At 36.7% G+C, this 20,030-nt stretch overlaps 1 protein-coding gene across 3 annotated transcripts in view; it reads right to left on the bottom strand.

The window, feature by feature from the left end:
* The window catches only part of LOC135201900 (gamma-tubulin complex component 6-like), a 172,567-nt gene that overhangs the window by 120,574 nt on the left and 31,963 nt on the right, over positions 1 to 20,030 (bottom strand). For all 3 annotated transcript variants that reach the window (XM_064231212.1, XM_064231200.1, XM_064231206.1), the window contains exons 6-7: positions 18,582 to 18,681; positions 10,902 to 11,094 (exon numbers count right to left, since the gene is read on the bottom strand). In XM_064231212.1, the coding sequence (XP_064087282.1) occupies positions 10,902 to 11,094; positions 18,582 to 18,681 (293 nt within the window). The remainder of the gene's footprint in view (positions 1 to 10,901; positions 11,095 to 18,581; positions 18,682 to 20,030) is intronic.

Raw genomic sequence — 20,030 nt, forward strand, 5'->3', positions numbered from 1 at the left:
TCCAAAGACCCTCATATAGGAAAAAGAAAAGCAACAACTGGAATGCCTATCAAGGGAAGAGGCAGACACCCATAGAAATGGCATGGTTTAGGGTCAACTTCGATTACACAGCAGGCAATAGAAGTCTTCACCTTGGGGGCACAGCATTAATTTTAAACAGGCTGGGGTGGAAACAGCCTCACCCCTCCCCCTCCTATAAAGGGGTGCTTACAAATATCAGACCCCCTCTCTGGAAGGTGTAGAAAGGCCCTGTTTATAGGAACTATAGAGAAACATGCGTATATCTGCCACAAAGCACGTCTCTAATTGTTCCTAAAAAGGATTCCTCAAAACAAAGAGTGATCCTAGATCTATCAACATTGAACAAGAACATTGTTTACCAGATTTTTCGGATAACTACCGTTGCCCTAGTTACGTTCAATTGTTCTAAAAGGGTCTTGGACAACTAAAGATCTGAAAGATGCATACTGGCACGTCCCTGTCGCCGTTCCCTTCTGTCCCTTCCTAGGGCTCTGGATAGGGAAAGATATGTACAAGTTCAAAGTCAAGCCTTGTGGGATACTTGTGGGCTAAACACAGTCCAAAGAAAGATGACAAAATTAGTAACGAATAGTTCTTCGAGAAACCAGGAATACAACTACCTAGACAACTAGTTGATCTGGGGGCCGACAAGAAATGTGCTTGAAAAACATAAGAGCAGTGGTCAGCTGACTACAGTCAAAAGGTTTTAAGATAAATTGGCAAAATCCCACCTCACCCAGCAGATGCTTTCAGTAGCTGGGACTATGTTGGGATACTTCTCACCACTGTCTCTCCCCATCATTCTCAAAACAGAGTAAGGCAAGTCCTCAAAACAATGCCTTGCACAGCCCAGTTTCCAAACAGCAATTAGAACGTATGATGGGGTTGTAACAATTTGCATCAATAATTAATGCAATGCTCAGATTACAACAAATGAATGTGAACAAATTACGTACAGCTATCACATGCAACAAACAAGATACGACACCGACCTAATCAAAAGATTAAAAAAGTTGGGGAGGTACTTCGGCCTTGATCCCAGAAGGAATCTCTGGCTATACAGGTCAACCTCAGTCTGTACAAGTGACAATACACAAGCTGGCTCACTGATAGGTTGGGAGGATATAAGGAGGATTGTAAGGTGGCAGGGAGGTGGTCAGCTACTCTGGGGAATTGTCGTATTAATTTCCTGGAGCTGATGGTTGTCATTTTGTCTTTCAAAAAACTTAAACCTCCAGAAGAGAGACATTTTGTTGGTTCTAGACAACATGACTGCAATTTCCTACATCAAGAGATCGAGATGATGCTCACCTGCTCTCAATATGATAATGTTAGCAATCCTTCAATGGCACAAGCAAGGAAGTGGCACTTGTCTGCAATTCATCTTACGGGGTCTCTCAATTTGATACAGTAGACCCCCATATTTGCGGGGAAACCAGACCCCCCTGTGAATAGCTAAACAACCATGAATACTTAAACCTCTCTACAAACCCTTAGAGCTGCTAATTTTGAGTTACACACAAAAAAATCTAAATGCTTATATCCGAGTATTTTAATAGTTTTATCAGAAAAAGTGAATTTAGTCACAAAAATATGAAAATACAGTAATTTGTAAACATTTCAGTGAAAAATACCGTGAATAGGCAAATTTTCTGCGAATAATGCGTATATGTACATATACGTTCCCACAGAGAAATCCACGAATCGTGAGTCCGCGAATAGTGGGGGGGTTAGCTGTAGTAGACTCCTTATAAAGGAAAACGACAGCCTCAACAAAGTGGATATTAGACAGCCACTCTTTCCAGAAAATAACCAACATGGTTCCACAACTGGAAGTGGACTTGTTTGCCACACATGAGAATCACAACCCGCCAGTCAAGCAACAGCAAAAGAGCCTTTTCTACAAAACTGGAACAAATGGAGGACAATACATCTTTTTCCTCCACTGTTCCAGATTGCAAAGGTATTGTGCAAACTCCTAACTTGCAAAGGAACTACTTACTTAATAGCCCCAAATTGGCCAAACAGGCATTGGTTCTTATTATATCTTAACAACGGGCAAAGAGATAAATTCCAATAGGGTCCGCTGTTTTATTCCACACAGTAGGAGGGAAAGTTGTTAAGCATCATCCTTTCTGAGACGAGACCTTCACAGGTGGATATCTTAAATATTATCTACCATGAAAATTACTCACCCAACATTTCTAGGTACCTAGTGCAAAAACTACAGACTTAATATATCTGGCAATACCAGTATGCATGGAAGATATGGTTAAATTATATCCATACCGAGAGCCCATTCAAAAATTCAAGGGAAACAATATGATATTTTTTATAATAAAATAATGTTTTAATTATACTTTGCCAGTAATTACACAACTATAAGTTCCACTTATAAGGCTTAAAATGAAATTTCATCCTTAAAACTTGCTGCTATTGCTGCCAGTAGCATACTACAAGTTTGGTACATATTTGTCAACCAAACAAATTTTCATTGTTTTATACAAGACTATACCCATGGCAGGTGGTATGAGCCATACCCACTGGCACAAAATGAACAGAGCAATTTGATACAGAACACTTGAACTGAGGGTTCTGCATAATGGCAGCCCTGTAGTGATATAAAGCAAGTTGTTATTAGAAGCTAGTCCAGTAATAAATTATTAATGAAGGAAAACTCTGTAGTTTCTATTACAGATTCCATATTTGTAATAGATTCTATTAGAAATCTATGCTAACTTAAGCCCTTTGAGGTTTAAGTTAGTTCTGACAGTCGTATATGGCTGCAATAATCCTTTTGCACTGGCTATGTAAAATTTTAATTTTGAATTGTCATAGCATTTGGACTCATAACCAATGTACTAATTTGCACAGTTAGCCAAACCACTGTTTTATACGGCTTTAGGTTGTTTAATTACACACAGGGTAATGTTTATATTCAGTCCTAGGGTATTTGAGCTAAACCACCCATTAGTACAACAACAATAGGATGTTTCCTAAATTGTTCTCTTACCCTAGTACAGGCGGTCCCCGGGTTACGACGGGGGTTCCGTTCTTAAGACGCGTCGTAACCCAAAAATCGTCGTAAGCCGGAACGACGTTCTTGAAAACATGTCCACAGGGAAAATTTCACTACTAATTTGCAATTTTTCTTAGGGCCGTATCTCTAAAATTATCACTAATTTACTTTTTTTCATGTGCAAAACTGTGTATTCACAAATTACTGTATATTTTCATTAAAATACAAGAGAGAGAGAGAGAGAGAGAGAGAGAGAGAGAGAGAGAGAGAGAGAGAGAGAGAGAGAGAGAGAGAGAGAAATAACTCCTTAGGTTTCAATAGATTGAAATGAACGTCTGTAGGCAACTTTTTCCCCCTCCCATAAATACATATATTTCTCCAGAGAAGAGAGAGAGAGGACTGTGCAATTATGTTTGTCTGTCTATCAATTCTTTTGCTGAGAGCGAGAGAGATAAAAGGAAGAAATAGAAACACCAAATGTATGACAAGTATCTTGTGGAGAGAGAGAGCAGAGAGAGAGAGAGATAGAGAGAGAGAGAGAGAGAGAGAGAGAGAGAGAGAGAGAGAGAGAGAGAGAGTTGTCCTTACAGTATTTAAAAGAGAGAAATGGAATGATTATTGAATTTAAAATACTCAGATATGAATTTTGTATTTATAGTATTATTATTGGAAAATATTAATGATAAAACTTATTTTTACATAACACGTCCATGAAAATATCTTCATCTCAGTAAGAGAGACGAGAGAGAGAGAGAGAGAGAGAGAGAGAGAGAGAGAGAGAGAGAGAGAGAGAGAGAGAGAGAGAGAGAGATTACATAAAACCATTAAATTTGTTGACCATTGTATGGCATTGTTAAGCTTGAGTGTCACTCGAGATGAGGTGGGAAATTGATACAGAAAAAGACAAAGGGAAGAATTTCTTTTGAAATTAGTTATCGTATTATTACTACTTCTTATTATTATTATTATTATTTGAAAAATATAAGAAACAAACACGTGCAGGCTACATAAAAATTCTTCTCATCTCAGTAAGAAAGAGGAATTATCCTTACAAGTGAAATGGAAAGGTCATTTTCATCTCTTTTAAAATACGACCATTATGAATTTTGTAATTAAAGTTTTATTATTATTATTATTATTATTATTAAATAACTGAAATTATCAATAAACATTTTACATACTAGTACCATAAAAATTCTTTCATCTCGGTAAAAGAGATAGAGAGAGAGTGTTTATCTCTCTCTGTTTATAACGCTTCCAGCGAAAGAGAGGGAGGGGAGTTTACCACTATGTATGACACATTATTACTTGTGTGGCAAAAGAGAGAGAGAGAGAGAGAGAGAGAGAGAGAGAGAAGAGAAGAGAGAGAGAGAGAGAGAGAGAGAGTTAACCTTAATTAAAAGTGACATGATATGATTAGTACGTATTGTAGTTGTAATTTCTTTAAAATACTATCACATATGAATTTTGTAATTACAGTTATTATTATTAATTATTATTATTATTATTATTTATTTGAAAGTATTAAAAACAAATAGTACAAGTACATAAAAAATCTCGAGTCTCAGAGAGAGAGAGAGAGAGAGAGAGAGAGAGAGAGAGAGAGAGAGAGAGAGAGAGAGAGAGAGTGTAAATGTCAGGACCACGTGAGCTTTTCCCCTCCTGGCTGTCACAGAACTTGATATATAGCTGACAGTTTTAGTACCTGGATCTCGAAAAAGGTTACTGGAATTTACTTCAAGAGACTGGGATTTCCTTCATTTCCATAATTTTTTAAATAATAAGCTAAAAATCGTTACTAATTTCACTATTGGTATTTTCTTTAATGATTGATATTTATTCTGTAAATAAATTTAATATTAATATTGAAAATAGTAAAATCATTTATTATCATACTAAAAACATACATCTTTGTAGTATAAGAGAGATAGAGAGAGAGAGAGAGAGAGAGAGAGAGAGAGAGAGAGAGAGAGAGAGAGAGAGAGAGAGAGAGAGAGAGAGAGAAACGTGCTAAACTATAAAGGATTCTTATCTATCATAGTACGTGTTTTTTAAAAGCATCGTAAACTCGGAGCGTCGGGAGCGTCGGAAGCGTCAGCGTCGTAACCTCGGAACAAGCGTCGTAACCCAGGGCGGATTTTTCAATGAATATTTAAGAAAAAGTATCGTAACCTCGGAACGTCATAAGCCGGATCCGTCGTAACCCGGGGACCGCCTGTATAGGGTACTGCCTAATCCAGATTAATCTGTATTAAGTGCAAAGGCTATATAAAGACAGAAAGTCAATTACATGTAAACTCACAGTTAAGCTAACAACCCAGATTGTTTACTATATCTAGCACTAAGCTATTTGGTCCACTATATAAAACAGTAACTTTCTATAGTGAAACTCACCGATGTGAAATTTTATAGTTAGACTATCACCTAGTATAGGTTATTGTTTAATCCTTATTAATTAATTTACCTTTACCAGGTGTAATTTGTAGCCAACAAGATAAGCTACTACATCATAGCCCATTTGGTCTACTATATAAAACAGTAACTTACTAATGTGAAACTCTATAGCTAGGCTAGCCTATCACCTAGACTAAGTTATTGTCTAATAAATCTAGATTACTTAATTTCCTTTTAAGGCTATGAACAAGATAGCCTAGAATATTAAGACAATGCAAGTAGACAGGCTATATAAAAAGGAGAAATGTCTAAAGCCTTTTATCTAATTCTAAGGTCTTGGTGTAAGCTCAGGCTACTGCCTAGGCCCATAGACTAACAGGATACAGTGGACCCCCCGTATTCGCGTTCTCCGGATTCGCGGACTCACACATTCGCGGATTTCTCTCGGGAACGTTTCCCTGTATTATTCACGGAAAATTCGCGCATTCGCGGTATTTTTCTATGAGAAATATTCACAAATTCCTGGTTTTTGTTATCAATTTCATCATAAAATGCACTTTTTGTTTTTTGTTGATAAAAACTATTAAAAAAACCAAGTATGAAAATTTTTAGTGGTTTTTCTTAAGTAACAAACAAAATAAGGAAAATGTTTTTGCAGTTTTTATAGGGGTTCCAAACATTCGCGGATTCTAACTATTCGCGGGGGAGTCTGGTATGCATCCCCCGCGAATACGGGGGGACCACTGTGTCCCTAAATCTTACCTTAATTCTAGTTACTACCTAATCCAGGTTATTTTTGTTCACCCTTAAGGATATATAACCATAGGTTATAGACTACTGACAACATCTACTACTACAGCCTACCTAACATAATCTAAATGAATCGATGTAGATTGTAGGTTACTGCCTGGTTAGCTATTGCTGACATCATTACCTGAAAGGATTATCTATATATAATAACAATAATTGTGAAATGTTTCTTTAGATTAAACTAATTGTTCAGGATTTTAAGCCAGAACAAAGGAAAAGTAATACCTCTTTATAAACAATTTCTTTCATTCTCGAGTTACCCCTTTGAACTGAAAACCTCCATTCTCCCTAAATCATCTCTACTTCCATTGAATGCCTACATTTACTCTCCACAGGTGTCCTGAATGAGGGAAGAGCCTCTCCAGGCTGAGATTTTTAAAGGAAGGGGCCACAGCAGCTTTTTCTCAGAACTTTCTACAGCCTGCAAACTCAACTTCACCCCCTTTGCTTCCCTGCTCCCTTTGGGGATCCCACAAATGTTCTTATGCCATCCATAGTGCACAGAAATATCAGCAGATGAGAAGACAACCAGACCAGGGATTTCCAGGTACTGTGAGATGTAATTTCTAGTGCAGTAATGAGATTAAACATCCTCTAGTTAATTCAAGAGTGGTATTCCCTTCTGTATCAGCTCCCGGTCATTTTATGCCCTCTTGAGTGAGCTGTAATATGCAATGCTAAGAAAAAGCAGTGTGTAACGTTTCCTATGTGTACCTCGCCTTAGTACTGATACTAGAATGCTATCTGTTTGCAGACAAATACTGTGCCTGGTTGTGGGAGAGATATTGGGAACTCTTGAAAATGAGGCTTGCATTTTAACCCTTTAACACCGAAGGGGTATAATAAAAATCGTCTCCTGTATGCCGAGGGGGTCTTGGAGTGAGCGCCGAAGCGGAAAAAATATTTTTTTCAAAAAATCACAGCACGCCTAGCTTTCAAGATTACAAGTTCATTTTTTGCTCCTTTTTTTTGTCATTGCCTAAAGTTTAGTATGCAACCATCAGAAATGAAAAAAATATCATTATTATATATAAATAATGCGATATATGATAGCGGAAAAACAAAATTTCATATATAATTGTCTTCAGATCGCGCTGAGCAAAACGGTTAAAGCTAATGAGTTAATTTTTTTTTGTATTGTACACTAAATTGCGATCATTTTGGTATATAACACATTGTAAAACGATCAAAGCAACATAGAGAAAATATTATCACAAAATGATGCATGAATTCGTAATGCGCGGACGTAAAAAAATGTTTTTTTCAAAAATTCACCATAAATCTAAATATTGTTCTACAGACTTCCAATTTATTTCAGAACGAAGATAAATGATTGAATATTACTATACTGTAAGAGTTTTAGCTTACAATTGCAGTTTTCGACCATTTCAGATGAGTTAAAGTTGATTGAATGTCAAATTTTTTTATATATATTTTTTATATACAAATATTTCAAAAATGAGAAAAGCTACAACCTTCAATTATTTTTTGTTGTATTCTACATGAAATTGTGCACATTTTTATATATAAAACTCTATGAAACTCCTAATATGAAACGGAGCAAATATTACGAGAATGTGACATACGCATTTCGGAGATTTGCGGCGGAGAATCTGCATGCGGAGGGAAGGAAAGTTTTTTTCTTTTAATTCACCATAAATCTAAATACTGTGTTAGAGACTTCAAATTTGTGTTAAAATGAAGATAAATGACTGAATATTACTAGACTGTAAGAGTTTTAGCTTACAATTGCGTTTTTCGACCATTTTGGTCAAGTCAAAGTTGACAAAAAGTGGTTTTTTTCTATTTATCGTGATTTATATGCAAATATTTCGAAAATGAGAAAAGCTACGACCTTCAATTATTTCTGTTGTATTCTACATGAAATTGCGCACATTTTCATATATAAAACTTTATGTAATGGCTAATTTAAAATGGTGTAAACATTACGACAATCGCACAAAAAAATTTCTGATTTTTTTCGGAAGAGTTACCGTGCGGACGTAAGGCAAGTTTCTTTCATAAATTCACCATAAATTGAAATGTTGTGCTAGAGACTTTCAATTTGTTGCAAAACGAAGGTAAATGATTGAATATTACTAATATATAAGAGTTTTAGCTTACAATTGCGTTTTTCGACCATTTCGGTAGAGTCAAAGTTGACTGAAGGTTTAAATTTTGGCACTTATTGTTATTTATATGAAAATATTTCAAAATGATAAAAGCTACAACCATGAGTTGTTTTTTGTTCTATTCTACATGAAATTGCGCACATTTCCATATATAATACTCCATGTAATGGCTAATATAAAATGGTGCAAAAATTATGTCAAATTGACGAAATAATTTCTGAGATGTGTCGCTGATGCTTTTTAGTGAGAGGAGAAAGAAATTCGCGCTTGCGCACCTGGGTAATGATTGTAAACAAAACAACGCCTTGATCCGTGAGCTCCCAGCATCCCCCAAGGCGCGTGATTCAAAAGTTTTCGCCTAGTAGGCCTATAACTATTTTTCTGCGAATTTTAAAAAAAACTTTTTTATATCAACATATATACATCCAATCGGCACCCAACAGACAATTTATATTGTCTTTTAATACGTCCAATCGGCGTTAAAGGGTTAATTCAAGCAACATGGTATTCCCTTCAGTATAAGCTCCCAGTCATTTTATGCCCCCTTGAGTAAACTGTAATATGCAATGCTAAGAACAAGTAGTGTGTAACGTTTCCCACGTGTCCCTCGCCTTAGTACTGATACTAGAAAGCTATCTCTTTGCAGACAAATACCGTGCCTGATTGTGGGAGATATTGGGAACCCTTAAAAATGGGCTTGCATTTAAATAACCTGCTTTGCACAAAATTCTTATCTCTGGGGTCTGGGTCATTTCCCAGTCACGTGTTCCCGTGGACCTGCAATCAACCACCTTTCCATTTATTCCTGGACCTACACAAAATTCAAGCGTAAATATAGTTCACTTAAAACTAAAGTCCAAAGTTTATGTAAATTCCTCCTTTTCAGTAACATCGGCCTTCAGCCGTAGATTTTTGTTCATTATAAACATAGTCCCACCTCACAAGGCCATTCTTAGGAGTTCCAGAAGGTTACATCCCCACACTGTATACTGAGAGATGAGCAGTTTATAATATTATAAATAGAATGATAAATTCTTCAAAACAATTTTTACTTCTACAAATAGCTAACGACCACAAAATGTGAGAAGCACTGATGTGTACTGGGAAAAAAAGCAAGTTTACGGCTTTTCAATCACAATAAAATTATAGTTCCAAGGCCTAAAGTAAAACATTTTAAACTGGAACTTGAAATCAGGCACAGCTTTCTACTTCAATTTTCCATGAACTTCGGTAATGAAATTTATAAGTGAATAATGAAACTCTCGAAGCTAACAATCCTAAATCGTTAGCGCAGACGTGAACCATCAAAAAATAATTGTTTGGCTTTTCACATACAAGAAAATCCTTGTTCCATGTTATAAACTAAAGATTTTTTAGAGATTTTTTAGCTGAAACTTAAAACTGTACACTTAGCTTTCAACTTATATGTTTCCATGAACGTTAATAATGAAATTAATAAGTGGAGCACAAAATTCTCGGAGCGAGCCTAACGATCATAAATCATAAGAAGCGCAGACTTGTGCTGGCGAAATAAGCCATTTACGGCTTTTCACGCACAATAAATCATTGCTCCACAGCCTAAACTAAAATATTTTTCACTGGAACTTAAAATTATGCACTCAGGTGAATCAACAAGTGAAGAACAGACTTCTCTGAGCTCTGGCTTCTTGACTGATCAGAAAGGGAATGGCATTTTGGTCCTATGTAAACAATACGACTGTGTGCACGAGCATAACCATTTCTTCTTCTTCGTCTTGCAGTTTTGACATAGGTAAACTGGGTATTAGCATTCGCTGAGGATAATAGAAAGTGCCCTCTTATCCTGAATCCATTTATGTTCTATGATGTTATAATGTTTATCATTATGACACAATACCTAGCCACAAGACCAGTCAAGAGAATTCTTTGAAATTAGTCAGGTCACCATGGAAGTTTGGATAGACAATGGAAAGGGTAATCCTTGAGGATGAGATGAGACAGCCACTACACTATAAAAAAGAGCCAATTGCACAAAAGTAAAGTATTTACAATTACTACTAGGTCAGTACAAGACTTTTATAGTTGAGCACTCTACTACATATGAAATTAAGATTGGTAAGGTTAGTTATACTGATCTTGTAGAACTATCGATCTAAAAGTAAATGCATGTGTGCTGTTGTCAGCCACAGACTTCTTTACTTAACTGAGGATATGTCTTGGATTCTGTTTGACACACTATTGGCTACATAATAGCTTATTTACTCCTTTTGACAAAAAAACAACAATTCCTCAAGAATCATAAATGTCAGATTACCTGGGAATTACCAATTTCAGAATTATTTTTACTTCCCTTGTTCAGTTATTTTAATACTTCTGTTCACAAAATTTTCATACCTAATTTCTTGCATCAACAAAAGAATCATCTTTCACTGCTCAACTTGACAGTTGAAAGCTACAGTATATCTAAAAAAAACTATATTTCAAACAACACAACTATGAATTTCTAGTTTCAGTTGGTCATTGTTGCAGTTCACAACCACTCCTACCTCAACACCTCCTCACGATCCTTTTGCTTTTGTTCAATTTCCTCCTGTTCCTGAGCAAATCTTCTTTCTTCTTCAAGCTCAAATTGAAACTGCATCTTTTTCCGTTCTGAAGCTTTTTCCATCTCTTCCTTCAGCACTTTCAATTCAAGCTGCTTTCTCTCTCTCTCCTGAATACGAGCAACCTCCATCCTTTCTAATTGTAAACAAATACATTAGTCAAGTGCTAAAAACCATCCACTAAGAAAATATTTAATATATAAATATAATTTATTCCAATTACAAAATGACTGACCCCATATCCTTTATGCATATGCATAAAAAAAAGAGACACTGACAAGCAGAACATGGTAGTACAAAAGTTTCAAGAGGACCATAACATTCTTCCCATGAAGTACATATTTAAGGAGCTAATTCCTGATTCAGTAACCTCTTACTGGGCTGGCTGACAGTTTTAAATCAAAATCCACAGTGATTTTATACGTTTAAATGTACATTACATACTATTTCACAAGGTTAACATTAAAACATACTCTGAGCCAATTACTCCACATAACTTCTGCCATGGTAACTCAAGAGTAGAATTCAAATCCATATCAATTAACCTGCAGATTGTGAGCAACAGCACAAGTTGTCCTAACTTCAAAATATCACCTGAACAGATTTTTTTTTTATATCAGTTTGGAACAAAGGAGCTTTTTGTAAGTTCTCAGTTACTGTTGTTTTTCTACAACCAAAAAATATAACTTAATTGGTATTACAGGCAGTCCCTGGTTATTGGCGGGGGTTCTGTTCCTGGGGGTGCGCCGATAAGCGAAAACTGCCATTAACTGAAACTCAGTGATTTATGGTGCCAAAAGCACCCTTATGGTGCCGATTACCGGAACTGTGCCAGTCATAAGCTTTGCCTAGTGCTGCCCCTATGTCCACATCATATGCCAGCAGAACATCATGTCCCCTGGTGTGTATGACTGCATGTCTGAAATCTGAGCCAGTAGCTGCTCCTTTAGCCTTGTTGTGTTTACTCTTTTGTCAAGAACAACCCCTAGTTGTTCAGGTCTTGACTTGTAGAGATTTGTAAGATCTGTAAGCTTGGATACTGTTGCAGTACCTGTGCCCAGCCTGGTTTCTTCAATGAACATACATTCAGCAAAGGCAATTCCAGCTAGTTCACACTCATGGTCTGTGGCTTGCTCTGCATGTTCCTTGGCCTTCTGAGCATGATTGTACAAGGATGTCAAGCATTTGGTATGGTATGGTTTCCATGCAACCATGTCACTCATTCTTCGCCTGGCTAATGGATCATTGTCTCCAGCTAGTGCTGCACATTACCCTACATTTTTGTCCATCTGTAAGGTTGATGCTTCATGAAGGCTGTCTGTGCCCAGCTCTCCACAGAAGAAGCAAGTCTCTTTTGAAGACTCTTTTGTCGAAGAATGTGATCTTGAACATTTACTTGATACAATGTCACTTGGCAAGAGAGGTAGGATTGGCTCTCTTCTGCCCTTTGGAGCATCTTAGTTGTATTGGAGCATACACCTTTGGTGCCACTTGGCCTCATGAGCAACCAAAGCGGCCTTGAGAACTTGTCCTTCATTAATTCTGTTCAACTGTACATGTCTGGGTAGCTTTCCAAATTCATTGAACCTCGCCAAATTCTGTGCCAGTGTTGTGTAGCCCCTTCCTGCATCATTTCATTTTGACTTTACTGGACAAGTTAGGGATTCTGTTGTTGCTTTCTGGCATAAAACATACAGGTCCCACTTAGAGGGCTTCTTTGGTGTCCTTGCCACACAGGGACCAACAAGTGGAAATGGCTTTGACATGACTATTGTTTGTGTGTGCCTGGGCATTTAGTAATTTCACTGCTGTCTTAGTCACTATTATCACTGTACTTTCATCACTATCCACACCACTTGGATGACCAAAACATTCCGGAAAAATAAGCATAAACACCACTATTAGCAAACGAAGTAAATAGCATTTTCAATAATAACAGGCTGCAATCCAGAACCCCCCACTGTAAAGTAAGCAGCCTCAGAAGGAAAAAAAAGTAATAAGAATTATAATTTTATAACATTGTTAACAGGTTTTTTTGTTAATATTTTATCCTTGTTATAATGCACAAAATTATCTTCATTTTTGCCCATGTTCATAATTCTATTGAGGACTAAGCACACGCCAAGGGGAAATGTCTCAAAACCAGGGCCATATGGCAGGCATTTTGGGAAAATGGCTGCCATGGCTGACACAGACATAATTTCAAGTACCCCAATATCTGAAAATGATCTAGACATATGTATTAGTCTACATGTCTGCCAATTTTCATTCTTTAATCACAAAATGAACAATTGTCTTGAAATTTTGAGATACCTGAAATCCTTCTGGAGGAGGATTCCCCTTCCAAACAATAACCTCTCCTCCTCCTCCCCTCCTCTTCATCTTCCATACTCTAACAAGAGTCTTCCATAAGACCGTGAGTACACGGACCACTTTGTGGTTACCACAGAATGGCGCCACAGTGGCTTGTGGCGTCACAGTGCCAGGCTGTCATTAGCCACAGTGGTTCATTTAAGTGGGTCAGTGGCGATGCTCAGTGGCAGGTATCAGCAACAGCTCGTCACAGTCACTTGCCACAGACGTTTGTGTGCTCAACGTATGTTATAAACAACGGAAACCTATGGGAAACCACATTCCTGCCACTCAGTAGCTCCACTGAGTGGCCCATGTACTCGCAGCCTTTAGGTAAGAGTGATGTTAAATGTTCATTATTTGTTTCAATATTCATTTTTCATTGTTTTCTGTATATTTGACATATGTACTAATCTTATTACAAGCTTAACAAAAAATCAAGACATCTTGTTCTTAAACAAGAAAATGTTAGGCTTTCTAATACCACACAATAAATGGCTAACTTTGGCCCTTACAGCCTTTCACTGATCTAAATAAATTCTAATTACCCTAACAAGACAGAGTACAGCCTCTTCTTCAGTCCCAACTAACAAGGTTGAATTAAGAATCCTTGCCCTTCTCAGTAATAGCTTACTAATATTATTTTTAGCCTGAGATAAAGACAAACAATAAAACAGAAAACCCTTTACAAAAGCAATCCTTATTGGAGAATGCTTGCAACTCACTCACTCTTTTCATGGTTGCTAGAGATACCAAAAAGAGAGTTTACATAGTCATAAACTTCACAGAAGCTGTTTCCAAAGGCTCAAAGGATCTGCAGATCATAATTTCAAAATAAGGTCTAAGTTTCATAACAGTAACAGACTCTGGTTTCTGGGGACCTCAATCTCAAATGAGCTCATCACCACCTTAAGATTTATATTGTTAAACAAAATAAAAAAACATGACACAAAACCGAGGCACTACGAGTCATTCTACAATTCTATCCTACCCGAAACTTTTTCAGCACTTTCCTTATTACTGCAAAAAGGGAAAAGTTCAAGTATGTATCTAGGTTGAAACAATCTTGAAAAGTGTGTCCACTACCAAAGCCTGAGAGTTCTAATGTGAAGAACAATATACTCATAGTTTCTTGTTCAGTGACACTGAATAAGTCAACATTTGGCACTCCTTACAGACTCCACAGTGACTGGCAGACTTGTGGATAAAATGATCACTCTATGGGTAGGACTTGTCCTTTCAGGCTCAACTGATCTACCAAAATATTGTCCTTCCCTGGAATGAACTGTGGAACCAAAATTGTTCCTGGCTTCAGCCCATAGAAGCATTTTCTCTGATATAAAAAAACACTGCCTCCAACCTCATGGCATCCTGGTTCCTGTTGTACACTAAAGGGGTAGTACTGTTTGAAAATACTGAAAAGATCTTCCCTTGCCAGGCATTTGCACATTGAAGCAGACTCTTCCACACTGGCAACAAATCAGACGTGCTCCCCAACCTGTCAATGAAGCATCTGAAAACAAGATAAAGTGTGAGTTTGTTAATCCTAGGGATGAACCTCTCAGCAGTCTTTGACAATCCTTTCACCTTGCTAACATCTCTTGAAGACTTAATGGGACAAAGACTAAATGAGTCTGGCAGAGACTTTCTGTCTCAAGCCTCTTTTAAATAAAACAGAATGGGCTGCATCCTGAGCCTTGCTAATCTGACAAATTTTTTCAGTGACACTGTGTCCCAAAATAAAAAGCCATTGTCTTGCAGGAAGCTTTCATATGGGCTAAATTTCTCCAAGAAGCATGTTGTCTGGTTTTTCCTCCAATGGAAAAGCTTGAAAATTATCAGTCTATCCTCATCCCCAGATAGAGAATGGACTAAATTGGAATCAGGGCAAACTTCTGGAAATTTATCATAATGCCGAATGACTGAGCCAAACAAAATAAAGAGATCCTTGGCCCTCAGAATTCTGTCTAAAGAGTTGGCTAGCATCAACCAGTTGTCTAAGTATAGAAGAATTCTTGCTCCTAAAAGGTAATACTATCCCCCACTGGTGCCAAAATCCTTGTGACTACCCTGCAAAAACGAAGCAAAGAAATTTGTGCAACCAAGGTTTTATCCGAATTTGGAAATATGCAAACTGCATGTCTAGTGATATCATCCAGATGTTCTGTTAAATCGCCACCAGCTGGATGATTTCATGGAGAAAGGGGACAGATGAACGAATCTGTTGAGTCTCCACACATCTAGCACTGGGAGCCAATCTTTGAGCATCTTTGGCAAAAGTCATTTATAAAATCCCAGAGAGTTTCTTGACACCTGCTCCGTTGCATTCTTTTTTAATGATGATACCAACTCTCTTTAAAGCACTGTACCACATACTGCTGCTGATGAACATAGAACAGAAGAGCTATGGGAGATGACAACAGTAGAGGAAGAGACAGAAAAGGAATTACATAACCCTCCTTCAGTAACTCCACCACCCAATGTTCTGCTCCTAAGTCTCTCCAAACATAACAGAATGCCTGCAGTTGGCCTCCTACCAAAACCTGAGGGCTGAACACTTCATTTCTTTCTAATAATCCTCATAGCTTTACTCTTACCAAATCCTAATTTGGACCTAGGAAAGGTGTTTGCAACCAAAGACAAGTCCTGACTGGAGGATCCAAAGAACTAAAGAAGCAGGCTTTTTTATGCTTGACTTAAAATACTGTCCGTGAAATGCATATTTTCTTGTAGGCAAATATCCTCCCTTATTGCCTTGAAATTAGTCAGATTAAGAAAGTGATCCAAAGGGGAAACCAAAACAGTTGCCATCTTCTGAGTAGGAGAGACCTTAGATGCAAGACAGGAGCAAAGTTTGTCATGCTTTTTCAAAACCATGTTAGTGAAAGCATGAGAACATATGCCCATTAGCATCTGAAATAGCATTGTCCCAGGAAATCAGAAAATTTAATGACTCCTCCCATGCTTTATACCCACTGGTGCCACAAAGTCCTTAAGGGTATCGGGAGCCTGTAATTTTGGTGATATTGGCTCAAATTCGTGAAAACGAGTTATCGTCATATTTCCACAGATCTGGTTCCCAGCCACTGCCACATGTAAGATAAGATCGATACGAAACCTTTTAAACAGTTTAATCTGGTTAGGGGTGGTTTTACTATTTCATTTTGCATTCATTCTTCGAGTATTTGTGATTCTTTCAATGCATTTTGTTTCATATGCCGTACAATATGTTTTCCTGATAGAGATGGCAACTCTTCCCAAGACTGAATAATGTGAGCCAGTTGTCCCAAGAGAGAATTCTTATATGCATTTGTTTTATGTAATTGTGCATTTGTTATTTTCAATCGATGGCAACACTTCCTCGGACTTTTGGACATCAACTGTGCATTATATATATTACCAACATGCCAAAAAAAGAAGTTTAGTAAGCGAAAGGAAGCAAGCAATATCAAAACTTATCTTGAAGCTAAAAATATAGACACAGCTAATGTTGTGGCTCCTCATATGTTGCCACCAACCACGTGTGCTGAGGAGATGCCAAGTACTTCCTATTACGTAGCTCTGAGTGAAATCTATTATTCCCTTGCACAAATATAAAATTATGATGATGATGGCACTGACGACTTTGTTTTGAAGTTATCTGATGATGAGGGGGAGGAGGAAGAGAATGAACATTTTCAAGATGTAATTGCTGTCCCTGACATAGCAGGTGATGTTGGTGTTTTATCAGGAGCCTTCAGATGAAAGAGAAGACCAGGAAACAAATGTCTGCTATGCATTCAAGCAAAACAAGCAAAGAACATCAAAAGGAGGATATGAAGGAGGGGCTCATTAGCCTCCTAAAAACCTGGCAGCACAAGAGTAGAATGGCGTTCTATGATAACCCCCCAAAAATAATATAAACTATTTTCTTTAAGTGATAAATGTTTTGTTTTAGAGGGAATAATATCTCTTATAAAAGAGAGGGGAACAGGTGCCATGTAGGCTTTTCTAAGAAACTTTATATGCTTCTAAAAGCAAAATAAATGGTTAGCAAAACTTTAACTGCATTTTTCTCAAAACATACATTTTCTACATTCAAATTTCAAAAACTCCCTTATTTAAGAATGGATTTTAGTAACCTAAAAAGCAATTTGAATAAAGATGGTGAGAGAACATATCATCAAATTTATTTTTCTTTTTTCTCTCAAAAAAAGTTTTACCAAGATTTAATATATAATTTTATAGTATTTTATATTGCATTTTTTAAAATATTCTTTTAAACAGCATATATCACATATTAGATTTTTGAGTTTGCTGTTTTATTTGATAGGAATTAAACTTTCTTCTTTTAACTTTTTTTTAAATGGAACGATAAATAAAAGAGATGTTCTTTAAAGAAAATTTTACGTTTAAAAGAAAAATTATTTGTTAAAAAAGAAGTTTTCATCCAATTCACCTGAAATTTTGTGCGCATCTTCGGTCTAACTAGCCGTAACACCTGTGGAAGTCTGAACACCGTCACTCAAAATTAACTCCCGACCCTGCCGATGCCCTTAAGCTGGGCAGAGCAGAAGCAATTGTAATGAGCAAAAGCTCAGCCAAAGACATGACTTCAATAAATCTAAACGAAGAATTGAACAGCCTCTTCATCTGCATTAGTGCAAAGCACTTTGCCAGTGACAAGAGCAAGTCTATTCAAATGATCGAGACAAGCAAAGATTCAGAAACGTCAAAGTACTGGTAAAGCACCTGTATCATAAGAGGTGGCTCTCTGTGCTTCAAAAAATCCAGGAAGACTTGAGCTAGCACATAGCAGACTTGAAAGAAGCTTTGTGTTCCAGAGTACAAGAAAACTTCATCAAGACACACACTAATACAAAATGAAAGCTTGGGTTCCTTCAAAGACTAACTAGAAGACAACTGTGCCCACATGGTTGGTAATGCTGCACAGGAGGAAAGAAGTGTTGGTAACATTGCTACAGGCATAAAAATGCTGAGAAAGGACTATGTCCAGGTGCTAGGCCAAGGAAAGAATATTTCTTTTTCAAGGACAGATGAGTAGGTGTGAGTTTGACTTCCTAAGTTTTCATAACTGATATTGGCTTCAACATCTATACCACTCACATACCAACTGTTCATCACTTTTGATAATTAATCTAAAATTAAATGGACTATAACTGGAGGCTTAATTCTGAGAGCAGGAGCCCAAAGAGAAGTAAAGGATCATAATGTATATGATAAAACTACATGAAAAACTAAATCAAGCAAGAGAGACAAAAAGCTACTTACTTTCAATTTGCTTAATAGCATCTGAATGCTTCTTGGTAGCTGCAATCAACAGCTGTTGTTTTTCCTCTCTAATCTGTTCATCTCTTTGCATTGCAGTCACCTGAAAATTTGACAAGTCACATATTTATAATAAATATGGAATATTATGATTGGATAGGAACAACAGAAGAATAAGATAAACCATTGACTGTATACAAAATAAAATTAAATGACACACACACAACCCCACACTATAAATATATATAATATATTTATATATATATATATATATATATTATATATATATATATATATATATATATATATAATATATATATAAAATATATATATTCGTCTATATATATTATATATACATCTATATATATATATCTATATAGTATGTTATATACACCACACATATATATGTTATATATGTATATATGTATGTATGTATGTATGTATGTATTCATTCATGTTGTATATATAAATATCATATATACAGTGTTCCCGCGTATTCGTGGGGGATGTGTATCAGGCACCCCCGCGAAGAGTTAGAACTCCCTTCTAAAAATACCTATATATCTGCCTATCTTGAAAGTTCAAATATGTATATCAATATAATTTCAAAGTAATCCTCAACATTAGTACCACTAAAGGTATATAGGTACATACATACATACTTCTAACACTTGCAGCCAAGAGAGAGAGAGAGTTACCACTATGACATACGTATCTTGTGGAGAGAGAGAGAGAGAGAGAGAGAGAGAGAGAGAGAGAGAGAGAGAGAGAGAGAGAGAGAGTTGTCTTTACAGTATTTAAGAGTGAAATGGAAAGATTATTGTATTTAAGAAACTCACATATGAATTTTGTAATTACAGTTATAGTATTATTATTATACATATAGTATTATTATTGGAAAATATTAATAATATACTTATTATGTATATACATGTACCATAAAATGATCTCATCTCAGTAAGAGAGAGAGAGAGAGAGAGAGAGAGAGAGAGAGAGAGAGAGAGAGAGAGAGAGAGAGAGAGAGAGAGAGAGATATTGCATACAAACCATTAAATTCGTTGACCATTGTATGGCACCATTACTTGACATGTTTGACAGCTTCCCAGCTCCAAGCGTCACTGGAGTTATGAGAAGGTAGGGAAACTGATAACAGAAAAAGACAAAGGGAAGAATTTTCATTTGAAATTAGTTATTATTATTATTATTTATTTTTTTTTTTTTTTGCTCTATCACAATCCTCCAATTCGACTGGGTGGTATTTATAGTGTGGGGTTCCGGGTTGCATCCAGCCTCCTTAGGAGTCCATCACTTTTCTTACTATGTGCGCCGTTTCTAGGATCACACTCTTCTGCATGAGTCCTGGAGCTACTTCAGCCTCTAGTTTTTCTAGATTCCTTTTCAGGGATCTTGGGATCGTGCCTCGTGCTCCTATGATTATGGGTAAAATTTCCA

Source organism: Macrobrachium nipponense, chromosome 23 (genome assembly GCF_015104395.2).
Source record: "Macrobrachium nipponense isolate FS-2020 chromosome 23, ASM1510439v2, whole genome shotgun sequence".
Classification (NCBI taxonomy): Eukaryota; Metazoa; Arthropoda; class Malacostraca; order Decapoda; family Palaemonidae; genus Macrobrachium; species Macrobrachium nipponense.